The 18,259-nt window shown below is 44.8% G+C and overlaps 1 protein-coding gene across 4 annotated transcripts in view; it reads right to left on the bottom strand.

Moving 5' to 3' along the window:
- Positions 1 to 15,614, bottom strand: part of mtss1lb (MTSS I-BAR domain containing 2b) — a 105,953-nt gene extending 90,339 nt beyond the window's left edge. For all 4 annotated transcript variants that reach the window (XM_068319247.1, XM_068319255.1, XM_068319264.1 and 1 more), the window contains exon 1: positions 15,282 to 15,614. Coding sequence is in view for 2 of the 4 variants with exons in the window: in XM_068319264.1 (XP_068175365.1) it covers positions 15,282 to 15,368 (87 nt within the window). In the remaining 2 variants the exon portion in view is untranslated. The remainder of the gene's footprint in view (positions 1 to 15,281) is intronic.
- Positions 15,615 to 18,259: the final 2,645 nt, after the last annotated feature.

The following is an 18,259-nucleotide window of genomic DNA, read 5'->3' as shown; positions in this document are numbered from 1 at the left end:
CCACATACAGAAGTACTCCGATGACACCGCGATAGTGGCATGTATCCGGGAGGGTGATGAGGGGGGGTACAGGGCATTGGTGGCTGACTTCGTGGAGTGGTGCCAACAGAACCAGCTCCAGCTCAACGTCTCCAAGACAACGGAGATGGTTCTGGATTTCCGGCGGGCACCTCCCTCTCCACAGCCGGTGATCATCAAAAGCAGTGAGGTGGAGGTGGTAGAAAACTATAAGTACCTGGGACTGCAGCTAGACAGCAGACTGGACTGGTCACTCAACTCGGACTGTGTGTACAAGAAGGGGCAGAGCAGGATGTACTTCCTGAGGAGGCTGGCCTCCTTTAACATCTGTCCTAAGCTCCTTCTCATGTTCTATCAGTCCGTAGTCTCCAGTGTGCTGTCATACGCCATTGTGTGTTGGGGTGGGGGGGCCAGGAAAAGAGATATGGACGGTCTGAACAGACTCTTCCGCAGAGCGGGCTCAGTGGTCGGGCTGAGCCTGGACTCTGTGGAGACAGTTCTGGGGAGCAGGACCATGTCTAAAATTAAGGCTATCATGAACAACACCAGCCACCCCCTACACACCACCTTCTCCCAGCAGAGAAGCACCTTCAGCGGCAGACTGCTGTCACACAGCGCCTCCACAGAGAGGCTGAGGTCCTCCTTCGTGCCCCGTGCCATCAGGGGGTACAATGACTCTCTCAGGAGGAGCGGGGGGGAGGTGGCGAGGTCAGCACGGGGTTGAAAATGGATTTAATTTAATTTAATTTAATTTAAATTTTATTTTATACTGTTTATATATATATATATATATATATATATATATATATATATATAATTTAGTTATTTTTTATAGTTTTATATTTTAATTCAATTTTATACTGTTTATATTTTAATACTGTAATATTTTTAAATTTTATACTGTTTATATTTTAGTTATAGTTTAGTATATAAGTCCTGTTAGTGCTGCATGTGTCTGTCTGTTAGTGTAATGTATGTCTTGTGGTATGTCCTGTGATGTCAGTGTTTCTTTTTCTCCTGGTGTTTATCCAGTATTATTTGTTATGTAATGCCTGAGCAGTGGATATATTCAATTTCCTCCGGGATTATTAAAGTATCTATCTATCTATCTACACTCCTTGACAGACTGGACAACTGGGCAGAACGTACTGGCACTGTACTCAATTGGTTCACATCTTACAAATTATGGACTACTTCGTCTCAAGTGGTAACTGTAAGTCTGAGCAAACAAGAAGATAATAGTCCATTTTTGGGCATTTTTGATTCAATATTCACCTGATTGCTCTTTGCACAGATAACAGAATATCACATCTCTTGCTACACTTTTGCAAATGACATACAACTACATTTCAATATCATCATATAACTATGGTCCTTTACTTGGAGTAAGTTTGTCCATCAAATCAGAGTGGCTGTGTATGGACATTATCTCCAGCTTACATCAAATAAAAGGTCACTGCTCGCCTTGACTTGATGTCACTAAAAGTTACAAATCAATCTAGGAACCTCAATATTGACTCAAAGATGAATTTAACAACCACTTGAAAGCTCTTACTAAGTCTACCTATTACCACCTGAAGAAGATCAAGGGTTTCTTGTCTAGAGAAAACACAATGCAACATGTTCATGCATTTATTTTCAGTAGGTTAAATGGTTACAATGTTGTCTTTACAGTTTCAAACAAAAATAAATTAAGCAGCTCCAGTTGATCCAGAATGCTGCTGACTGACTAACACCAGGAAATACACTATTACACAAGTCTTCAAATCGTTACTTTGGCTTTGTGTTATTCAAAGGATAGAGTTCAAAATATTACTCTTTGTCTACAAAGCATTGAATCACAATACCCCATGAACTTATTAGCTTCATATGGAGCGTTCAGAACTCTCAGGTCATCAAGTACAGGTTTATGATGTACGTTCGTACTTACAGTAGTAATGGAATTTAAGTAATCTCAAACGGCAAATATATGACGCAGCAGTGGCTCAGCGGTAGAGTGGGTTTCCTATGATTCTAGATTGGCGGTTCGATTCCTGCTCCCGTCCAGCCACCCGGAGTGTGAGCTGACAGTGGGACGTGTCAGCTCACCTACCGGCCACCGCCAAGGCGCCCTTGAGCAAGGCGCTATCCCTCTTACAAGCTGCTCAATTGGGCGCACCACATAGTGACTGCCCGTCACTCTGCCTCCCCTTGTACTGTTTTTTTGTACTAATTGCATGCCTACAGGCCCCCAGTGTGTTGTGTTTCAGGGGCTTGTACACAACATTTTATTGCATGCATTGTCTGACACATATATGCATGTAGAGTGTAAAGATAATTGTGTCTTCTTATAGATTGGAATTTAATAAGTATTGACTTAAGAAAAAAAAACAAAACATGAACAGCCTTGCGGAACCAGTTATACTCATAAGTTGAGGACTACCTGTGTAAATATTAGTGCATACCTCCCTGCTCTACCATCCATTATCCACAGGCCCGTACACACACACAAGGGTCTGTGGATAATGGGAGCTAGAGCAGTAGGCAGTTCTCTCATGGAGGCACCACATGAGCAACATATGGGGATCGCTGCTTTGTTCAAAGGAACCTTGGCAGTGCTCAGTAGGTGAACTGGTACCTCCCACTGCCAGTTAAAACTCTGAACTTTTTGGACCACACAGGTCTTGGACTTTCCACCCTCTGCTCCCCAGCCCAAGACCTAGTGAACTAAGCTACTGCGGCCCCAATATGCTGCAGATGACACGTCAACAGGTAAGGCATATGAAGTCCGACATTGGAGCAAACTGCTCACTCATTCGTATATTTGCTGAATTATTTTAACATGACATGAAATCTTAATCTATGGGGTGCTAATGTTATGTTACTCACCATGAGTTGTGGCAGAAAGGGGAACTACAGTAGACAAACATGGCAATGATGTTCATATCTAAAGGACTACCTGTACAATCAACACTAATCAACTCCAATTGGTAAAGTTGCTAGCTGACAGCTACAATACCTCACTAAGCAGGCCAAAAACAAGAACTGGTAACACTCTGAATTGACCCAGCCATCTCATTTAACAGCATTATGTGAGGGTTGGGCTTCACTGACCAGGCCCTTTAAAAGGTGGGGAACCTGAAATGGGGCCCTGTGTAATGTTCCATCCATTCATTTCTTGTAGACAAGGCAATCATAATCATCTCCTCTACAGTCAAGTTTTTGTCTAGTGGGTCGTGAGTGTTGCTGGAGCCTATCCCAGCTGACTGCAAGTTCAAGGCAGTATAGATACAACCCAAGTATGGGTTGTATCTATGACTGCCACAAACACCAGGCAGCTACTGTATCACTTACCTTATGGTGGAAATGTTGAAAATTAACATAGTTGGCATTGTATTTCATCACAGGGTCATTTGGCCTTACTCATTTTAATGAAAGAAACAATCCAGCAGAAGCATAAGTGATTAAAGGACAGTGAGTGAAGGGTAAGTCTGCATGTAGATCTAGCAGACAGCCACATGTTTTAGTAGGCTTTGTAGTGATCCATACTCATCCATCCATTTTCTATACCTGCTTCTTCCACCGACGTGGGTGGCGGGGCGCTTGTAACTATTGTGTGAGGTGTGAGGCAAGGTACACTCCAAACACAAAGCCAGTGCACCGCAGAGTCACACGCAGACAGAAAACCACTCATGTGCACACTCACACCTACGGGCAATTTTCAACCCAACAAACTGAAGTTGGGAAGTTTTGGAGGTGGGAGGAAGCCGGAGAACCGGAGACCTTGTTATATCACACAAACAACAGAAGCAGTGTAACCTAATGGGCAGCCCTGAGGTGGACGTTTAATGCTCCCCATGAAAACCACTATGTAAAATGCTACATCACAGATGCTAAGAATAAAATATTACCATACACAATTAACCCTGATGCTTCATAAGTGTCAGTTAAGATGTGTGTCATTGCTCATGTTAGACAATTTGCTGAATACCTCTATCACAAAAAACTGTGTAACTCTCACTTACAACCTTCACCGAGGAGCAGTAAACAGTTAACAGGACAGGACAAAAGAAAGTGTCAGAACAACAAGCCCATTCAAATGTAAAATATTGAAGCATAAAATAAATAGAATTACAGCCCACTCTTTATTTTAAACAATGTATGAAAAACATTCTGTTTATGCAATATATTGCTTGTGGTAAATAATGTGGAAATATTTTAGCCTTTCACTCAAAGCAGAAACTTCAAAAGGTTTGATTAATGAAGTTTTAGTGAAAACCCTGGGTATGTTAACCCTGACATGAGGAACATTTTCACAAAGGGAGGTAACTTAACCCAGAGTAAGAGGAGTAACCCTAGAATGTTTCACAAAGCGACAAAACTGCACCTCTGCATTCGTTACTGTAGTAACACACTCTGGAACTAACCTGGTCCGGAGCAGGTTTTACTCCATAATCCCAGGACTTTGACGCCACCCTCTTTCAAAGCAACACAGTTTCATTTTCTTGTTTTGTCGGACGGGTAGTTTTACCTGAGTTCAATTTTTTGTTTAAAGTCCGTATTTTAGAAGTAATTTAGCAGAAAACATGACATGTCAGTTTGACGAGGATTAAATTGATGAATTAAGGATCCCATCCGGGGTCTCCCATTAAATCAAAGACAATTCAATATTATCGTACCGTGTTCAGATGTCCCGTCATACCCAGACAGTTATCTTCATGATCAATAATGTCACACATCCCAATCCATCAGAGACATCCTCAACCAAGCTAATCCTCACATTTACATCATAAAAAATTGCAGTCATGCTCTCACATCCCAGCGGGTATTGTTGCAACGCTGCATTTAGTTTGTATGTCTCTGTGTAGCGCCGTGGTGCACTGGCGTCGTGTCGTGCCCGGAGTTTGCCCCACCTCAAGCCCTATGCCAGCTGGGATAGGCTCCAGCTCCGCGTGACCTGCGCAAGTGGATGAAGCGGGTAGAAAATGAATGAATGAACATCCGGCTTAAAAGCGGTTATGTATTGTGATTGTGTTTGTTCATTCATTCGTTTGTCCATCAAATATCTTTGCAAATGTTGCAGATAAAAAGATTTAAAAAAGCACATTACTCAAAATGATATTATGACCTTGAGCTTGATAAAACTAGGTCAAGATCAAATTTCAAAACCGATTAGATAGAAAGAGGAGGGAGAAAGCCAGTGTTAGTAAGACCATAGATCAAAGCTAGTGCTTTGATCAACGATAATAGGTGGGAGCACTTGCTTTGATCTTTGACCTATGCCAGAAGGTCAGGGTAATGTAATGTAATTTATTGTAATGTACCGGCAAGAGAGCACAAGCTAGTGTCTTATTGTGCCGGTCCCAAGCCCGGATAAATACAGAAGGTTGTGTCAGGAAGGGCATCTGACGTAAAACTTTTGCCAATTCAAACATGCGTATCAATCCTATGACTTCCATACTGGATCGGCCAAGGCCCGGGTTAACAATGACCGCCATCGGTGCTGTTCACCTACAGGGTGCCGGTGGACATTGGACTACTGTTGGTTGAAGAAGAGGAGGAAAGTGTGTACGTAGGAAAAGAGAGAAGAGCAACGCCAAGAGTATAAGACTGAGAGTAAGGACATTGAATGTTGGAACTATAACAGTTAAAAGTAGAGACTTGGTTGACATGATGCAGAGGAGGAAGGTAGATATACTGTGTGTCCAGGAGACCAGGTGGAAAAGTAGCAAGGCTAGAAGTTTAGGAGCAGGGTTCAAGTTGTTCTATCATGGTTTTTTCAGACTGATTTTAATCAACACAGGGAAATTAGTGACACATTCTAGTTAGTTCAAATCATGCATATATATGTGTGTAAGGGCCCTGAACACACAAACACACACACAAGGGTCCTATATGCATGCAGGGGAGGTAGAGTGGTGGGCAGCTCCTTCATGGTGTGTCCAAATGAGCAACTTGTAAGGGGGATGGCGCCTTGCTCAAGGACACCTTGGCAGTGCTCCGGAGGTGAGCTGACACCTCCCACTGTCAGCTCCTCTCCGGGTGTTATTTGGGCAGGGGCGGGAATTGAACCGCTGACCTTGAAACATTACATGACCCCCTCTACTGCCTGCTCTACTACTGAGCCAACGCCACCCGGTGTTAGTGGGTATGCTCCACAGGTAGAATGTTAGCTGGAGGAGAAGCATAAATTCTGGTTGGGCTTTGATGAATTGATGCAGAGCATACCTAGAAGTGAGAGAGTTGTCATTGGTGCAGAATTCAATGGTCATGTTGGTGCAGGAAATAGAGGTGATAAAGAGGTGATGGGAAGGTTTGGCATCAGAGAGAGAAATGCAGAAGGACAGATGGTGGTTGACTTTGCAAAAAAGATCGAGACGGCTATAGTGAATACTTTCTTGCAGAACAGGCAAGAACGTAAGGTGACCTATAAGAGTGGAGGAAGGAGCACACAGGTAGACTACATCTTGTGTAGACCATGAAATCTGAAGGATATCAGTGACAGCAAAGTAGTGGTAGGTGAGAGTGTAGCCGAACAGCATAGGATGGTGGTGTGTGGGATGACTTTGGTGGTCACTAAGATGAAGAGGGCAAAGGCAGAGCAGAGGACAAAATGGTGGATGCTGAAAAAGTAAGAGTGTTGCATGACTTTTAGGAAGGAGTTAAGACAGGTTCTGGGAGGTCAGGAGGTGCTTCCAGATGACTGGACAACTACAGCTAATGTGATCAGGCAGACAGGTAGGAGAGGACTTGGTGTGTCATCTGGAAGGAAAGTAGATATGGAGACTTGGTGGTGGAATGAGGAGGTACAGGAGTGTATACAGAGAAAGAAGTTAGCTAAGAAGAAGTTGGACACTGAGAGGACTGATGAGAGTAGACAGGAGTACAGGGAGATACTGCGTAAGGTGAAAGTAGAGGTCGCAAAGGCCAAACAAGGGGCTTATGATAACTTGTATGCTAGGTTGGACAGTAAGGAGGGAGAGACTGAGATTGGCAAGACAGAGGGACAGAGATGGGAAGGAAATGCAGCAGGTTAGGGTGATTAAGGATAGGGATGGAAGTCTATTGACAGGTTCCAGTAGTGTGATGGAAAGAGTACTTTGAAGAGTTGATGAACGAGGAAAATGAGAGAAAACAAAGACTAGAAGAGGTGGCTGTTGTGGACCAGGAAGGAGCAAAGATTAGTTGGGATGAAGTGAGGAGGTTATTGAAGAGGATGAAGAGTAGAAAGGCATTCGGGCCTGATGATATACCCATGGAGGTATGGAAGTGTCTAGAAGAGGTGGCAGTAGTGTTCCTGACTGGGTTGTTCAACATAGTCTTAATGGAAAGATGCCTGAGGAATGGAGAAGTGTGGTGGTGCCCATTTTTAACAACAAGGGAGATGTGCAGAGTTGTGGCAACTACAAAGGAATAAATCTGATGAGCCATACAATGAAGTTATGGGGAAGAGTAGTTGAAGCTAGACTAAGGGCAGAAGTGAGCATTTGCGGTTTCATGCCAAAAAAAGAGTACTACAGATACAGTATTTGCTTTGACGATGTTGATAGAGAAGTAAAGAGAAGGCCAGAAGGAAGGAAGGAAGGTTTTTTTTTTAAATTTTTGCAAAAACACTTTAATCACATTCAAACATTTTGCAATTTTATATTAGATGAAGCACTAAAGTGCTTCAGAAGATTTTTTGCAAAAAAAACTTCAATCACATTTAGAACATTTTACAATTTTTCATTAGATGAAACTTCAAAAACACTAAACACTCAAAAACACTAAACACCAATAAACAAATGGAAATACAAAGGGAAATACAATATAAAAATTAAATTAGTACAAGGAAGGAAGTAAGGAAGGAAGGAAGGACGGTCCAATTGACGGAGCTGCAATGTGTTTTTGTAGATCTGGAAAAAGCTTATGACAGGGTGCCCAGAGAGGAACTGTGGTATTGTATGAAGAAGTCTGGAGTGACAGAGAAGTATGTTAGAGCAGTGCAAGACATGTATGAGGACTGCAAGGCTGTGGTGAGGTGTGCTGTAGGTGTGATAGAGGAGTTCAAGGCGGAGGTGGGAATGCATCAGCTTTGATCCCCTTCTTGTTCTCTATAATAATGGACAGCCTGACAGATGAGGTTAGACAGGAATCTCCATGGACTATGATGTTTGCAGATGGCATTGTGATCTGTAGTGAGAGCAGGGAAAAGGTGGAGGAGAAGCTAGAGGCTTGTCCTGGAAAGAAGAATGAAGGTAGGAGCAGTAAGATAGAGTGCATGTGTGTGACTGACAGGGACCCAAGTGAAAGAATGAGGTTACAGGGAGAAGAGATCAAGAAGGTGGAGGATTGTACTTAGGGTCAACAGTCGGGAACAATGGAGTGTGTGGAAAAGAGGTGAAGAAGCGCGTACAGGCAGGATGAAACGGGTGGAGAAAAGTGTCAAGTGTGATGTGTGATAGCAGAGTTTCAGCAAGAATGCAAGGAAAGGTGAACAAAACTGTGGTGAGACCAACACTGTTGTTTGGTCTAGAGACAGTGTCACTGCGAAGAAGAAAGGAGACAGAGCTGGAGGTAGCAGAGATGACGATGCTGAGGTTCTCGTTGGGAATGACCAGGATGAAAAGGATCAGGAATGAGTAATTAATGTGCAACTGGTTAACCGGGGATTTCAATTTCACAAAATCTTTTCAGGGTTAGTTTTGTCAACCCAGAGCAGTGGTTCTTAACCTCGGTTCAATCGAACCCTAGGGGTTCAGTGAGTCGGTCTCAGGGGTTCGACGGGGACGGAGGTCAAGACAAAACACCTGATGTGTTGGGTGTTTTTGCCGGACATACACGAATCATTGTGTAAGTTGACACATCGTGTCAATTTGTGATGACACGCCCCTTAGCCACCACTGGCAGGAGGTGATCACGCTACATCGATTGGTCTACCTGTGCTACATGGTATTTTGCGCACTCAATAGTCTATTTATGCGTGTCATGATGGTACATCATCTGATTGCTTTCTTAATATTTTAATTCATAGTAACTACTGTATGTTGAGCAAATAAACAAAAATGGTCGAACGAATATGTGCAACGTGAATTTACATGTACTGTACAACGGAACGTGATGGGAGTCAGCGTTCTGCATGATTTGCAATGTAAAGTTGAGCAACTGTAGTCTCGCACTGGCAAAAATAAAGGAACACTTCCTTAAGCTGCATGGAAAACAAAAGAAACAGACTTTGCTGTGAAAGTGACATATGAGTAGCACTTGCCAAGGTGAAGCCATGCATATCTGAACTGGTCTCTCAATAACAACAGCAGGAGTCACACTGATTTGCAATAGGGGAAATTCATGTTAGTTCATGCACTGTCTTGTTTCAGTTTTTTTGGGGGGTTTTTTAAAGAAAGATTTGGTGAGTGAGCATATGAAACCGGCAGAGTTCGGTACCTCCTACAAGGTTAAGAGCCACTGACCCACAGTAAGTTGACCCGCAGTTTAACATGTGCGACAACTCTAAAAAAAGCCAAAATCAATGGAGCCCAGATTCAGCAATTCACCATGACGACAGACAAGAGCAATGCTTTACGGCAGTTGAAGTTAAGATTTTAGTTTTTTATTTTCATTTTATATACTGGTTTGATCCCCGAAGGGAAATAAAGAAAGCACACTCTAGTTACTAGTTCAAACGCATGCATACATGTATTAGTGAGTACAGGCCCCTGTATCACACACACACATACACAAGAGGGCCTGTAGGCATGCAAGGGAGTTGATGGGCAGCTCCTTCTTCATGCGCCTCAAATGAGGAATTTGTAAAGGGGACGGCACATTGCTCAAGGGCGCCTTGGCAGTGCTCCGGAGGTGAGCGGACACCTCCCACTGTCAGCTCACCTCTGGGTATTTTTTTGGGGGCGGGAGCGGGAATCGAACCGCCGATCTTGAATCATAGGACGACCCGCTCTACCGCCTGCTCTACCACTGATCCACTGCTGCCCCCAATTACTGCATATGAAGACTTTGAAGACATTTTCCGAAGAAAGAAAAACAGAGCTGCTGCTGCAAAGAAGAGATGACGTGGGAGTGAATTGCTGCTCAAATCAATGCGTAACTTTAAACATAGGCCGTTGCACTGACGTTAAAATTATGTAGGTAAAAGACTTCAATAATAGTCTATTAATTTATTGTATTTCTGTATGATCCAGTGGGGGGAGAAGCGCACATGTCAGCAGCTGAGAACGAAAGATAAAAACATTGTTCACACAGGTCAGACTTCTGCATTAAGGATCATCCTCATCCTCATTATGGTTGATATTGTACAGTAAATATTTTGAGGACGTTTGACTTTTCAGTTGTTTTATCGAAAACATAACGCTCTTTTCATGCACATAAATGCGCTCTCATCTATATCAAGTTCTGTGCGATAAGGAAATATATTTAAACGTGCTATTGTTGTGTAAATAAAACAGTAAATCCGCATATGCATGTTACAAAAACAGTTGAGAAGTATATTCATACCACTGTGTACAGTATATCTATATTATATAAGAACTGAAATCACAAGCTGACATGTAGCTTGTTTGTAGGGTTTCCCTGATACAGTAATAGCCAAAACGGCTTTAGTTCTTACATCAATAGCGGTGACATTGTACTGCTTATAACTGCTTTAAGGTATTCCAAATTTTATTTTCTCTGTTTTAGTCACATGATACACACACAAGTTACAGATTGATAAAAAGAAAAAGACATTAACTAGAAATTGAAGAAAACAAAGGTGGTCTAATATTTTATGTTACTGATTGTTCTCTTCCCATTGCTTAACATTCTGGTGGAACACAGAGTGTCACATTTAGTCTCCACTGAAGTATTGACAAATTCTCATCAATTTTTAACAGAGCATGGATGGACAGTAGCAGAAGGGTCCCAACTGTACAGATTATCACAGTGAAATAGAGGCTCAGTGACCACCAGCAGTTCATTCTGTGGATCATATGCAACTATGTTTTAATGTCCTCCTCATGTATTCCCATCAGTCTGCAGTGGAAGTTTATAGAATTAACTTCCTAAAAAAATACAGAAAACAGAAATGGTTTACTAGAACCTCCAGATTACGAGGGCAGATCTGGACATAGAAATACTGGAGTGGGTAATGGTCACAGGTGAATCATGTTAACTATTAGAATGTTAACAATTGTAACGATACAAACACTAACTTTGTATTTGTCAGAAATAAAGATGACCAAAGGAAATTTGTATTGTATGTTTTTATTGCCCGCTGTGATGGTGACTCTGAAATGATTCTGGCAGATGTTGTCTGTCACTGTTCTGCTGTCCTGGATAGCAGGAATTCCCTTGGTGTTGTAGGCTCTCTCCTGTGATGTATAGTGGATTCATTACAGTGGATTAAACAATGAAGACAAGTGAATTATTGTGCAAACCTTTAGGTTACTGACCAGGTTACAGTAAGTTGCTCAGATAAGACTGATCAAACATCCAAGAGTCAGGAACAGACCCAGACCTTCACATCAGAAATGTAGTCTGCAGCATCACACATGATCTGGACAGATGTTAGTTTACCTGTGATGAACATGTTGAAACAGTGTTCAGTCTACATGTACCTTGATGGGAATGTGGGTACCATCTTTGCAGCCAATTACATTGGGAAATCCTAAAATAAATGTAAGTTAATAATCCAATTGTGAAGTTGTAGCACAATTTCATTAAAAGAATATATTTCAAATTAATTTATCAGATTTCTACATCATTCACCTGCAATACTGTGGAACTCCTCGATGATTCTGATGGGTTTATCTCCAGGGAAAAAGAAACACTGGGGTAAACATTTAATAATAAAAAGCAAGGTGCACTGGGCATCTCACACATTGTATGGAAAAACTCTTGTTTGCAAGTAAAAAAAAAAAAAAACTGACAGGAGCACTACACAGCACTGCTGCAGATGTGAGGATGGATCGCGCGCGTGTGTGTGTGTGTGTGTGTGTGTGTGTGTGTGTGTGTGTGTGTGTGTGTGTGTGTGTGTGTGTGTGATGAATTGGGACGTGAACCGCTACCGATCATAATGAGAACTGTCTGGATATGACGGGACATCTGAACGCGATACAAAACTATTGAATTCTCTGTGAATTAATGTGGAAACTCCATCAAGGGGCTCCACGTCAAACGGACATGACATGTACAACTCTAAAATACCACTAAAACACGGAGTTATTTATAAAACCTTATGTTGGTCAAACTCTCCTCCGTCCGACAGAACAGGAAATGAAGCTGTGCGAAAGCCGGTGAAAGGGGGCGGAGTCAGACGAAACCCTGAGTTAGTGGAATAAAACCTGTTACCGACCAGGTTAGCTTCAGAGGGTCTGTTACTGGGGTAACAGACACAGAGGTTCAGATTACCTCGCTTCATGAAACAGGTCAGGGTTATTGCTCTAACTATGGGTTAAGTTACCTCCCTTTGTGAAAACCAGGGTTTTCGGTTTAATTTCAGGGTTAACTTACCCAGGTTTTCCACTAAACCTGCTTTGTGAAACAGGTCCATTGAGGACCATAGATCACATTGGGGCAAGACACTTCAAATACAGTGCAGTTGGACATCTGGCAGCTGAATGACATGAATAAAAAAAAGCATAATATGGGACTTTTAAATCCTGGTTAGTTATTTCTGAGGAGTTCCCTTCAATCTGTGAAAAACAGTAGTATTGTGTTGTTTTTGGCCACATTGTCACAGTTGGGTGTGGCAGTGCTGCTGTGTGGCAGGGAGAGGCCAAGCTTGTGGGTGGAGCCACGGCTCCACACCTGTTACTTATCGTCACACCTGAACTTGTTTTGGGCTATTGACCCTGAGGCTTTTTAAGCCTCACTGAATGAGAGCTAGGTGCTGGTGCATTGCTCATTTTGGTTCCTGGTAGTCTTTCCTGATTTTGAGTTTTGTCTGTCTGGAGAATTTTTAAGTTTGTTAATAAATCATGGATGACAGTTTTGCCTTTGGTGTCCTGCATTTGGGTCCATACCTCGACATACGTGACAGAATGCACCAGCCTGAACTGGATCCAGCAGACACTGATTATCTTGCTGCCCTGACCAGCAGCAAGTCCTGGAATCTGGAACAGACTGCTGAGTGGAGACAGAGGGGGAGAGACACCTGGGCATGGCTGGCAGCATATGCTGGAATTCCAGCTCCACCTTCTCTGCCAGACCTCGAGCCTGTTCCAGTGCCTGTTCTGGTCCCCGCATCCCGAACACAGCCTGTTCTGGTCCCCACACCCAGATGCCAGCTTGCTCCCCAGTCGGAGTCTGCTCCTGTTCCTGCTCCCCAGTCTGCTCCTGTTCCTGCTCCCCCGTCTGCTCCTGTTCCTGCTCCCCAGTCTGCTCCTGTTCCTGCTCCCCAGTCTGCTCCTGTTCCTGCTCCCCAGTCTGCTCCTGTTCCTGCTCCCCAGTCTGCTCCTGTTCCTGCTCCCCAGTCTGCTCCTGTTCCTGCTCCCCAGTCTGCTCCTGTTCCTGCTCCCCAGTCTGCTCCTGTTCCTGCTCCCCAGTCTGCTCCTGTTCCTGCTCCCCAGTCTGCTCCTGTTCCTGCTCCCCAGTCTGCTCTTGTTCCTGCTCCCTAGTCTGCTCCTGTTCCTGCTCCCCAGTCTGCTCCTGCTCCTGATCCCCAGCCTGCTCCTGATCCTGATCCCCAACCTGCTCCTGATCCTGATCCCCAGCCTGATCCTGATCCCCAGCCTAATCCTGATCCTGATCCCCAGCTTGCTCCTGTACCCCAGCCTGATCCTGCACCCCAGCCTGATCCTGCACCCCAGCCTGATCCTGCACCCCAGCCTGACCCTGATCCTGACCCTCCCTGGGACCGTTTATGGGACGTCGGGGGCCGTCCCTTGAGGGAGGGGTACTGTCACAGTTGGGTGTGGCAGTGCTGCTGTGTGGCAGGGAGAGGCCAAGCTTGTGGGTGGAGCCACGGCTCCACACCTGTTACTTATCGTCACACCTGAACTTGTTTTGGGCTATTGACCCTGAGGCTTTTTAAGCCTCGCTGAATGAGAGCTAGGTGCTGGTGCATTGCTCATGTTTGGTTCCTGGTAGCTTTCTCTTTTTGAGACTGTTGCTAGTCAGAAACATATTTAGACGGGTCTGTGTTTGTCTGTCTATATTATCTCTCATGAATCACCTCCCCATACTCCCACTCACCATACCAACAGAAAGCCAGTCATATCTGCCTTGAGGCACAATGAGCATAAAGCTTCGGTGACCCCCACTATCTGGGGCTATGCAGATGCCCATTGAAATTGCATGTTAGAAGACAAAATTCCACCATCTTACAGATATACAGGACCACATCTACCTACATGTCACCTCCAAAGGAAAAAACATTTAGACTTCCATATTACTTTTTTCTATCAACACCAGTCCTGGTGAGACAGACAAGGCATGCAAAATTGCATGTGTGTGTGACAGGCAGACATACTTATGTACTGGTTGTACCATGAATATAACAAGAAAAGATAACAGACCCTGCGGCCTAGTAGCAACCAGAAGCATGCATTGAGGCTTCAGTCTGTAGATGACAGAAATATGTGGCAGCAGACAGAAAGGGAGCAAAGAAGCTTGATGTCTGCACGGCTTCTCACGCCATCACGCTTTCCTCTCAGATTAGCCTAACAGAAAATCAATGACGATGTACTCTGACAGAGATGCGCACAAAAGCAACTTAGGGAGAGTGAATATACATCAGCCTGTGTGTAGCCTTTCCAACAAAAAAATAGCTGAACTTGATGACGATGATGATAATGATGATGATGATGATGTTAATGATGATGATGATAACGACGATGAAGCATCACCAGGCCATGTAACGGAATGTGGCAAACCAATTGCCACTGCACATAAGTTACAACTGACCGACAGGCTCTGCCAATTGGAGAGTTAATGAAGAAAACAATCTCCTGGTGAATTAAGGCATCATTATTTGCTCAGTTGAATAAAAAGACGTAAGTGCATTCCGTAGCAAGAGCACAGCAGCGATAAACCTGTGTGCAGAAAGTGAAGGGCTGTTCTGTGCGGGTTTTTTTTTTTTTTGGTCAGAGAAATGTTGAGCATCCCGTCAATCCGATAACGAATCCAGTGAAATGTCCGGGCGCAGTGTTTTCGTCCAGCTACAATACAAGCAAAGCCATCATCGACTCAGTAATTAGTATCTGTGCGTGCAGTCATTGTGTGCATTGGAACACCGGCCTAATTGTGACACGGCTGTATGATTATTACCCGCAGATTCAGAAAAGCGTGATAAGGAAGCTATTATTTACCTTCATATCGTTGACAATCGCCTGAAACAGACCCCCGAGGGCCCCACATTCCTTTTCCACGGTCTCCATGTTCGCCAAATCCACCATCCACCGAAATTTGCAGAAGCGCGCTCCACTGCGCGCCAGCAGTACCCAGCAGGAAAAAACAAATTGTAATTCCACAGAAAATTGCGACGGTGGCTGTCTGGTTTCGCCTGTAAAACTGTTATAGAAACAATTGGGATGCAGCAAGGAAGGTAGGAAACAGGAGGGAGAGGAGGAGGGGGAATGGAAAGAGAGGAAAGATGCCGAAAGAAACGGCTACCGCCGTCTCTTCCAGAGGATGGGTAAAAGAAAGGCTCTCTCTCTCTCTCTCTCTCTCTCTCTCTCTCTCTCTCTCTCTCTCTCTCTCTCTCTCTCTCTCTCTCTCTCTCTCTCTCTCTCTCTCTCTCTCTCTCTCTCTCTCTCTCTCTCTCTCTCTCTCTCTCTCTCTCTCTCTCTCTCTCTCTCTCTCTCTCTCTCTCTCTCTCTCTCTCTCTCTCTCTCTCTCTCTCTCTCTCTCTCTCTCTCTCTCTCTCTCTCTCTCTCTCTCTCTCTCTCTCTCTCTCTCTCTCTCTCTCTCTCTCTCACACACACACACACAATGAATGATTTAGACACTTTTACGAACCTATGGTGTGCCAAAGGTGTCTTTTGTGCTGTGTTACATGGGGAACTCATGTTCAGTCACTGTTTGGTTTAATTCAAGTATATTTTGCCTACATGTCAGGTTCACGTTCGAGTGAATCTCTCTTAGATGTTCACGGTTTGATGTTTGTTAACGTAACTATCTTGTAAAACCGACTTCATAAATAAATGTGATTTTAAAAACCAAAATCTCTTTCTCTTACTCCCTCTCGTACAGTCAGGCGGCGAGATGTTTCAGACGATATTAGGATACGGGCGTGTGTGCGTTACGGTTTGTGTCCCTGCGTTTGTGAACGCATGTGTACGTTATTAAAGACATAATGTGATGGTGCAGGAAGCGCGAATAACTAACATGGCCTATGCAACTGCGAGGAAGTCCAATAAAAATTAAAAAATGAAAAACATTTAAAAAAAACTGGACGGCCTGTGACATGTTTCATTCTGTTCTGTTTGTTCTAACACTAAACTATACAGAATGGACAGTTAAAGCAATATCCATGCTTATATCCATTAATGAGGTTGACTGGACAGTGTGGGCTCAGAACAAAGGTGGTCATGACTTCTGTTCCATCTTCGTCAATGACTTTACATTTTTTGGACCAGGGATTGGGCGTTGGTTTTCCAGAGGCCCCTACCATGAGGATACTCCGACTGGAGGGTTTCAGACCTGGAACTTCATCACGGATGAGAGACACCTCAGCTCCAGTGTCACAGACGAAGATGATGGCTGTTTGCAGTGGGCCTACCAGAAGGGTTCTGGTGGCTTCAGTTGGAATTACTAGGGACGAGAAAATGGCCTGCAGGTTTAAGATCTGGAGGGGCACGTCTGGATCTGGTGCATCACTTCCTCCATCGTCTACACTGCGGTCCCGTGCTAGTCATTGTGAATGACTGGGGTTGAACGGGGGGTCTCGTCTTGAAGGGCCTCTGTATCCAGTTTTGGGAAGGGGGCAGTCCGGGCAAAGTGACCTGCCTTGTTGCAGTTGTAGCAGATGTCGTCTTGAGTAGCCGTGCGGCGTGAGTAGCGTCTGTGGTCCTGGTTGGGACGGCCTCGTCCTCTGCTGCGACGGGCGTTTTGGTAGTAAATGCCAGTCGGCGCTGGGGGGTCGACCGTGGTGAGGGCGTCGACTCCTTCCAGGATAGTCATGAGTTTGGCTGTTGCGTCCGAAGCTTTGCATTTTTGTTGCACCTCAGTGGCATGCGTTGCCCACTGGACAATTTCCTGAACTGTGGCAGTCCTCCAGGTAATGAGGTATTTCTGGATGAATCCTCGGATGGACTCTTGCATGCCATCCATGAGGTGACTCTTAAGTTGGCTTTGGTAAGCACCATTGGGTTTTGGTCATCTTGGAGGCCGCTATTGGCTCTGAAGACCTCTTCCAGGCGGGCTCTGTATTCTTCGACAGACTCAGAGGGTTGCTGGCGGCACTGGCGGATCTTGGAGTAGTCTGGGACTTTTCTGAAGGTTTGTTCCACTCTGTGGAGGACTGCTGCTGTCCTTCCGGCTAGGTCGTCTGAGTCGTGTGGGAGGGGGGCGCCATCGGTTCCGTTCGGGTTGAAGGAGCCTCGTACTCTGCTCCAGCGATGTCCTAGAGCCATTCTAAGGGCGCTTTCCATTTCTCTGCCGTTGAGGTGGTAGCTAAGAGCCAAGCTGCGGAAGTTCATTGTCCATTCTGTGGGGTTATTTTCGACGTCCCCAAGGCCCTTGCAAGCTTCGGCGCATTCCTGCTGAGTCCATGGGCGGTGTACCAGGATGGTTGGTGGCTGGCCATCCGGCTGGCCTGTGTAGGCCGGATTTGCAACGGCGAACATGGGGTATTGGGTGACGGCTCCAGTTGTTTGGGCTGGGCTTTCGGGCCATGAGAGGGGGCCGCCAGGTTTGGGGATTGGTTGAAACTGTGGGCTGCCTGTGTATGCTGGAGGGCTGCTGGTGGCGAATGGGTTGTTCATTTGTTGGGGTGAGATTTGCACGCCCTCTTGTGGCAGCTCAGGATACAAGCGTTCTTGCTGCCTGCGAGCATGACGGGTGAGGGAGGGTGAGCTATCATCTGGTAGGCGTGGGTTGGCATTTCTTCTGAGGCGGTTCTTTTGGGTCCGCCCCTTGAGGGTGCTCTGAGGATCTTCCTGTTTCTCGTCAGACTTGCTTTGGCTTTCGTGGCGATCACTTGCTTCAGTCGAGTGTTCGGATGGCTGTTTGGGTGTTGTCTCGTAGTCTGGGGAGACGCCCAGCGCAGCCATCGTGGCTGACTGTTTTGCCTTCTTTTTCTCGTCTTTCTCTCGGATGGCGAGGACTCTTTTTGTACTTTGTTTGA

The sequence above is a fragment of the Antennarius striatus genome, chromosome 1, assembly GCF_040054535.1.
Source record: "Antennarius striatus isolate MH-2024 chromosome 1, ASM4005453v1, whole genome shotgun sequence".
NCBI classification, from domain to species: domain Eukaryota; kingdom Metazoa; phylum Chordata; class Actinopteri; order Lophiiformes; family Antennariidae; genus Antennarius; species Antennarius striatus.
This window is presented reverse-complemented; position numbering and strand designations above follow the sequence as displayed.